This window comes from Helobdella robusta (genome assembly GCF_000326865.2).
Source record: "Helobdella robusta unplaced genomic scaffold HELROscaffold_29, whole genome shotgun sequence".
Lineage (NCBI taxonomy): Eukaryota > Metazoa > Annelida > Clitellata > Rhynchobdellida > Glossiphoniidae > Helobdella > Helobdella robusta.
Genome location: NW_008704475.1, coordinates 1,888,539 through 1,896,629, shown reverse-complemented (window position 1 = coordinate 1,896,629; position 8,091 = coordinate 1,888,539). Strand labels below are relative to the sequence as shown.

The window sequence follows — 8,091 nt, the reverse complement described above, 5'->3', positions numbered from 1 at the left end:
GGATGGAGAGAGCAGGTGGAGAAGGACAGGGTGAAAGCGGGGTTACGTGATACTGAGGCGAGTGACAGATGTGGATGGCGTCGAGGGGTATTTCGGTTTCATCATAGGTAGCCAAACGGCAACCCCCGATCTCGGGGAAAATGTCGTCTAAACGTGTGTTGTTGTTTCAGAGAATTTTAAGAATAACAATAATATTATCAATGTAATACAATTTCTGAAGGATTGTAACCACTACGATATGATTTAAATATTTTTCCCATAGTATTTCTCTTTCCCCACGTTCAGTGCAATAAACATTTTTCATATTATCTGAACTTCTATTTTTCCACATGGAAAAAAAATAATTTTTTCTTAATTTGGCAAACAATTGTACCACTTTGGGAGCATAAATGCCGTTAAATATGAACAACAACAACAACAATTTTGGAAATTAGTATCAAAAAAGCCCAACGCAACTGAAACACACCAGCAACGTTAGCAATCAAACATTACCAACTTATGTTGCTAGTTTTTTAAAGCGAAATTCTTATTTGGTAATAACTCAACTACGGAAGCTATGACGATAATCGAAAACTAGACGATATTCTAAACATAGATAAAAAGCTAAATGTTTTTTAAAATTAATTTTTCATTGATGTTTTTGGTTCTATGGATGTATTTTAACCGATGTATGAATATATATATATATACATATGAGATTTGCCATATCCATTATATATCCATGACTGGAACAGACACTGAAAAAAAATAAAATAATCCAAGAATCATGAAATCAGTTTCAACCGTTTTCACAGTATAACGATCAAGTTAGAAGTAGAACATCACCTTTTCCTTTATATAGTTAAGTAAATCTCCTGAGTTTTTTCTATTATTCTTCAAAAAATCTGAATCTGACAGATGCGGAAATTGTTACAAAAGGAAAACGAAAAAAAAATAACGGATAAAAAATGTTTAAACACAGTGGCGGATTAACGCACAGGCACAACAGGCACCGGCCTGGGGCGGCAAATTTTGGGGGGCGGCAAATTTTGTTATTTTAAAATATTCAAGTTGAATAAAAATAATTATTGAAATTGATACTTTAAAAGGATTCAAACCAGAAACTCGTGCTGAGGCTAAAGGAATTATTTCTAATTTGAGTTTTCTTGAAACCGGAATTATGGTAGAATTGTGGGGTTATGTTTTATAATGTCTGAACAAGTCTAACGTCAAACTTCAAAAAGTAGACATTGATCTATCGACTGTAATCGAAATTTACGACTCACTTTTAACGTTGTTCGAATCACTCAGAGAAAGATTTGAGGATTATGAAAAAAAACGAAAAGTCCTGTCTTTAGTTGATGACTACAAGATACCGCCATTAAGAAAGCGGAAGCGGCATTACGACGAATTAGTTGACAATGAAACAGAATTTACCACTCGAGAAAATTTTCGTATAAACCTATTTTTGGCAATTGTGGATAACTTAACTGAAATGACAAAGAAACGAAACGCTTATGTAGAAATTAATGAAAATTTCAAAGCAATTGTACAGTTCAAAACATTGTCAATGGGTGAGTTAGAGATTGCAGCGGATGGATTAAAATCTTTATTTCCAAACGATCTAGAAGACACCATAAATACTGAACTGTTGCATTTAAAGTCTCATTTGGCTACCTTAGACCAAAATGCAGTTCCACACACTCCAATTGATTTGTGTGAATGGATAAGATTGAATGACTTGCAGTGTGTATATCCAAATGTAGACATTGCACTTCGGATGTACACTTGTACTCCTGCTACAAACTGTTCGGCCGAGCAATCTTTTTCTTGTTTAAAGCGCGTTAAAAACTATTTAAGTTCGACAATGTCCGAAGAAAGGTTAAATTATCTTGCAATTCTATGCATCGAAAAAACAATTTTGCAAGATTTAGACATTAATTTCGTTATTGATGAATTTACGCGCAGGAAGGCACGTCGTAAAGTTTTGAAATACTTTTTATAAACTGCAATGAAAGAAAATTTATTTTTTAAAATTGATAATATTACATTACATGAATATTATTAAAGAATGTACTTAATAAAAATGTTTTAAAAATATTGCATTTATATGAATTTAATTTCTAAATTAATTATAAAATTTAAAATTGGAGCGGCAAACCACGAGTGCCTCTAGGCGGCAAAAAGATTAATCCGCCACTGTTTAAACATGAAAAGTATTGAAAACAAAATAAAGTAATAGTATAAAAAAGCAAAGAAATAAAGTAATTTATTAATGAACTAGATACTGGCTTAATGAGTTAGTGAGGTGGTCGATAAGAAAAAAAGAAAGCTAGATTGAGTAAATGATAAAGTTTTTTTGAGTGCTTATCGTGGATATATATAATATATGTACATATTTAAGGTGTCTTGTGATGAAGGTCTTACCCTGATATGTTGAATGAGTGGCGACTTGATATTTATGCTTGCGTTGACGAAGATTGTGTGTGGTAGTTTTGATTGGTGGTAGTAGAGGATGGATGACGTGGTTGTTGTTATTTTCTACTTTCTTGGAAAGTCTTGAGTCGAGTGTCGAATATCTGAGTGACGGTAGGATATGACACAGGTAGATAGCTGAGGCGAGTTAGTTTTTTGATGAGAGATTGTAGTTGTTGACTCACATACTAATGGACTCTTAGATACGGGAAAGATTACTAATGTTATTCTTGTAAAGCAAATACTAAGCTGCAATTTTTAGGGCAAAAATCTAATACTAATGAAATAGCAGCAAAACAACCACATTCGCTTTGATAGTTCTGACTGAATGTACGTAGGCAAAAAAATAGCAAAGGACCGGATGAGAACAACAGGACTAGCAAAACTATATAAAATCTCATAGTTTAGCATCCTGCGCGACTGATCATCGGATAAATAACCGTCACAAGTGCTGTCAGTTTTTTGAAATTCGAAAACCACGTGAGATTTTTGAGCAAAGGCTGTTTAAACGAGTTAAAAATTATAATAAATGCAGTTTTTTGACACACCTAACGATTGACCAAAAATTGGAAAATCGAGGTTTTTTAACATGCATGCTCATCGTGCATCTATCGACCGCCAGGAAACTAATTCTTCGAAAAAAAGCTATTTTTGTTCTTATGCTACTTACCACAACTTATCAAAGCTCTTAAACGATTGCGGCGGATCCAGACGCTGAAACAATTTTGAAAAAATTAAATTTCAAATTAATCTGCTTTATTATGCTAATTTAATTACCAAATGCCTACAATGCTGGACTCCAGCCACCAAAGAAAAAATTGTAGCCTGCAAGCGGGTCACGATCACTTTAAATTCACGGATTAACGTTCCACGAACAGCACTAAAATAAATAACCGCGAAAAATAACCAACACAATAAAAACTGCCAAATAATTTCTTTCAACTAAAGTACATAAATTTTGTCCGCCTGAACTCTTTACGATGTGGTACAATTTCTGTTGAACAAAGTCTCAAAATGAAACACATGTTAAAAAAGTATGTCACCAAATCTATAAGAATCCAAAATGAATGACCACGATAAGCAGAACATCATTTCTTCTTGGCAGGGACACCAGCTTTCTGAGCTGCTTTGGTGACTTTAGCTTGACCACCCTCTCTCTTCTTCACAGACTTAATGACACCAACAGCCACTGTCTGCCTCATGTCACGCACAGCAAAACGTCCTAATGGTGGATATTCGGAGAAAGACTCAACACACATTGGCTTTTGAGGAACCATCTCAACAATGGCTGCATCTCCAGCTTTAACATGAGCAGGATTGTCTTCAAGTTTTTTACCACTACGACGATCAATTTTCTCCAACAGATCCCTGAACTTGCAAGCAATGTGAGAAGTGTGACAGTCAACTACAGGAGCATAACCTGGTCCAATTTGACCTGGATGGTTCATGATGATTACCTGCCAAATTAAAAAAGTTAAAGGATTAAACTAATTATTATAACTTCAATAAAAACCTGAAGTCTTACCTGGGCTTTAAATTCCTCAGTTTCTTTTGGTGGATCATTCTTGGAATCACCTGCCACATTACCACGTCTGATATCTTTCACAGAAACGTTCTTCACGTTAAAGCCAACGTTATCACCAGGCTGAGCTTCCTCCAGGGCTTGATGATGCATTTCAACTGATTTGACTTCAGTGGTCAAGTTGACTGGGGCAAATGTAACGATCATTCCAGCCTTGATGATACCAGTTTCAACACGACCAACGGGCACAGTGCCAATACCTAAAAATGTCCATTTTAGCATTTGCTATAACATTAACATAATATTCGAATTTTCAAAATCTTTTTTTATTTGCACTCTCATAAAAAAGTTTAATCCTGAACATGTCATTGAGAGAGTTCAAAAATTTAATCACTGAGTGTCATTTAATTTATATTCAAAAATTAAAATAAAATAATAAAGACTGACCGCCTATCTTGTAAACATCCTGCAATGGGAGGCGAAGAGGTTTATCAGTTGGCCTCTTGGGTGGATCAATGTTGTCAAGGGCATCAAGAATTGTAACACCAGAATAGTCTTTTTTATCTGCCTTTTTAACTGACCATCCTTTGAACCAAGGCATCTTAGGACTGCTTTCTAACATGTTGTCACCGTTCCACCCAGAAATAGGAACAAAAGGTACAAAATCAGGATTGTAACCTATTTTCTTTATGTAGGCCACAACTTCTTTTTTGATTTCCTCAAAACGTGCCTTTAGGACAAAAGCATAATGTTAAACCTGTAAAATACAAAAATATGAAAAACAAAAATACCTCGCTGTATGGAGGCTCAGTGGAGTCCATCTTATTAACTCCAACAATCAGTTGCTTCACGCCAAGTGTATAAGCCAACAGGGCATGTTCACGAGTTTGACCGTTTTTAGAGATACCAGCTTCGAACTCACCAACGCCAGCAGCCACAACCAACACTGCACAATCAGCCTAAATTTGACACAACAAATGTTTACAAAAATATTAAATTAAGCAGTTTCAAATGAACAATTCTGCATTTTAACAGCAGAAGCAAAAAAAATCAACCTTAAGAACAGGTTTTTAATTTTTATCTAGTCCTAGTGCTTTCATATTTTAAATAAAATTAGCTGGCAATCTAAATAAAATAGGTTTAATCAAATTTACATAATTTTTAGTTTTTTAATGTTTTAAAAAGTAAAATGTGTTAAGTTTTGTTTTATATTAAAACATTATGATTTATAATATACATTTATTTTCTTTGGACCAAGTGTTCTTTGCTTTGTATGTAACTTCACTTTTACTTTTCTGTTGATTCGGTTGATAATAAACAAGTCGAGAACGTTGCAAAGTTTATTTCTTGTCTATTAATGTCTTTCAATATTGTATCAATTAATTAAGCGATCTACGTAATAAGAAATTTAACAAAATGTACTTCAGGTACTTCTTTACGTTTCTCATGGTTGTTTTAAAACTTTTAAAAAAAAATTTTCAAAAAACTAAAGTTAAACTAAATTTATAATTGTTTAGGCATTAACTCATAATGACTGTCAGGGTTCAGTGTAGCGCTAAACGATTTAATTCTGTAACCAGTATACAAAGAATAATATCTTGTGGCCGTGGGGATTGCAAGTAAAAAAGTGTTTAAAAAAAGTTGGTTAAAAATATTTTAACTGTCTTTCAAGGTCAATGAGGAAGGTACAGTCAACAGGCTCAGAATTTCAGTTCAGGAATTATTATCATCGCGAGAGTCATCGTGGAGTCTCGGAAGTATATTACGTGAGACATGGAGACTCGAACTTTGAAATATTACGTGTGATAATTAGTGCTGGAACAAGCTAATTGGCGAATTTGTAAACAGAAGGAAAAATTGGCAAATTCGTGAACCGACGAATTGTAAATTACATATATATACACAAAGATATTGACTCTAAAACGTTATAAATAAATAGAGATATTGACTCATAACGTTGTTTAATAATTAATTAATAAAAGATATTGACTCATAACGTCGATTATTAATTATTGTTAATTTCCTTACATTACAAACTGTATTTTATGTTGTAATAGAGAAATTGTTACAACGTAATTGTTTTTGTTGCGAAGTTGAATAAAATTTAAGGAATCTAACCCCTACAACTAACATACATTGTTTAGTCATAAATTACAAATCAATATGACAGACCTGGTTGTGCATTTAACAAAAACAAACGCACTACAAGTGATAATTTTGAGTGCGAAATGCCAGAGGTCACGTGCAATCTAAAGAACGATGGAGTTGTCTGGCAAAAGGGTGCCAAAAGACTTAGCATGAATGTCTGCATGGTTTATTTCTGTGCCTGAAATATGTCAGTCAGTACATGTTACAAAAAAAGTTATTGATTGACAGTCAACCATTTTCATAATTTTTTGACTCATCGACAGGAGAATGCACATAAAACGTTGAATCTATATGGGCACGATTGAAAGTCAACTAAAAGTAATGTACGGTACATAGAGGCTCCTCATCCACACTTACTTGATAGAATTTATGTAGTGCAAACAGTACGGTTACCTACCGTTTGGTAATATTATCAGGCACATCAGATCTACCTTGTTTGTTTACATTCACTATCTTCAATAGAGAGTAAAATAAGCTCCTCCTACTAAAATTCGAAAAGTGGATTTTTATTAAAATAGATGCAGTCTTACCATTGCTTACCTTGTATATACTTTAATATATTTAATATTTTTGTTTGTTATATTTTTCTAAAATTTAATTGTTTGTTATATTTTTACAAAAATTTGTACACATGTAAATTTTAATTTTTATTAAATTTTTATTTCAACTTTTTGTTGTAGTTAATATATTTCTATTTTAACAAGTAATTTATTATTTTTAATTTAATATAATTACTTAAGTTCTCTAACTCAATTTTTTTTAAATTTAATTATCTGTATATATTTTTATTGTAACTTGTACATATCTAAATAAACCTTATTAACTCAATATAATATAATACTATGTTATTATATTTGAATACAAAATAAAGTATAAACTTTTTAGAATTCTTTTATTTTTATCTCAATCAACTTTTTGCATATTAGTAAGAGGCTTTTTTGTAACTTTTTTGGAGATAGTGATGAAAACAATCGGTAAACAAAGGTCTGAAACTCAAGGATTACCGATTTTAATATAAACATTACATTTTATGCTAAAAAAATTCACAAACATGAATTAGCCGCATCTATCTACGTAAACCAGGCATGCATATGATACAGTGACTATTCAAAACAAGTTAGTTAGTACAAAATCAAACCTGAGAAGTTCCCGTGATCATGTTTTTAATGAAATCACGATGTCCTGGGGCATCAATGATGGTTATGTAATATTTGGATGTTTCAAACTTCCACAATGAAATGTCAATGGTAATACCACGTTCTCTTTCGGCCTTTAGTTTATCTAAAACCCATGCATATTTAAAGGAGCCTTTGCCCATCTATAACGTAAGAAGTTTGATAAATAAAAATAAATTTTAAAAAAATGAAGCGTGACTGTCACTAAGATGCGTGAATAATTAATTACCTCTTGGGCCTCCTTTTCGAACTTTTCAATAGTTCTTTTGTCAATTCCTCCACATTTGTAGATCAGGTGACCGGTGGTCGTAGATTTTCCAGAATCTACATGACCAATGACGACAATATTGATATGAGTCTTCTCAGCGGGCATTTTGTACTATAAAAAAAAAACACAGGTCAGTTATAAAACGTAGAGCAGTGAGAACAATAATTTATACAAAATGAACAAAGTTAGAAAGGTGGATGACAAGTGAAAATGCAACAAAAATCTAGATTACTCACCTCTTATTATTCGAGCGATATCGGCTTAATATGGACACTGCAAAAGAAAGAGAGTCGGAAGTCACGTGGTATATATAGTCGATGCAATGTGCGTGAACGCAAAAAGAAACTGAATATTTATTTAATAATAAAATAATAATTTTTAATTTGATCAAATTTTATACAACTTATTTTAAATTATTCATACCTTAACTTTCAAATTATTTCAATACTAAATTTTTAAAATTTATTTAGATTAATTTTTTCAATTGTGAAGTTTTTCACTGGGTTGCTTATTATTAGGACCGA

At 32.5% G+C, this 8,091-nt stretch overlaps 2 protein-coding genes across 2 annotated transcripts; one reads left to right on the top strand and one right to left on the bottom strand.

The window, feature by feature from the left end:
* Positions 1–1,687: 1,687 nt before the first annotated feature.
* On the top strand, positions 1,688–1,960 carry HELRODRAFT_153281 (hypothetical protein; the record flags this gene model as incomplete). The annotated part of the gene is made up of 1 exon (XM_009020872.1): positions 1,688–1,960. A coding segment is annotated over one exon (273 nt), but the record flags the coding sequence as incomplete, so codon positions are not given.
* Positions 1,961–3,372: 1,412 nt separating this feature from the next.
* HELRODRAFT_100373 (hypothetical protein) lies at positions 3,373–7,852 on the bottom strand. Its single transcript, XM_009020871.1, has 7 exons — positions 7,804–7,852; positions 7,529–7,678; positions 7,263–7,442; positions 4,768–4,935; positions 4,424–4,706; positions 3,980–4,236; positions 3,373–3,911 (listed from the first exon to the last, which is right to left on the bottom strand). The coding sequence occupies exons 2-7, from the start codon at positions 7,670–7,672 to the stop codon at positions 3,543–3,545; spliced, it is 1,401 nt and encodes a 466-aa protein (XP_009019119.1). The 5' UTR covers positions 7,673–7,678; positions 7,804–7,852; the 3' UTR covers positions 3,373–3,542.
* Positions 7,853–8,091: the final 239 nt, after the last annotated feature.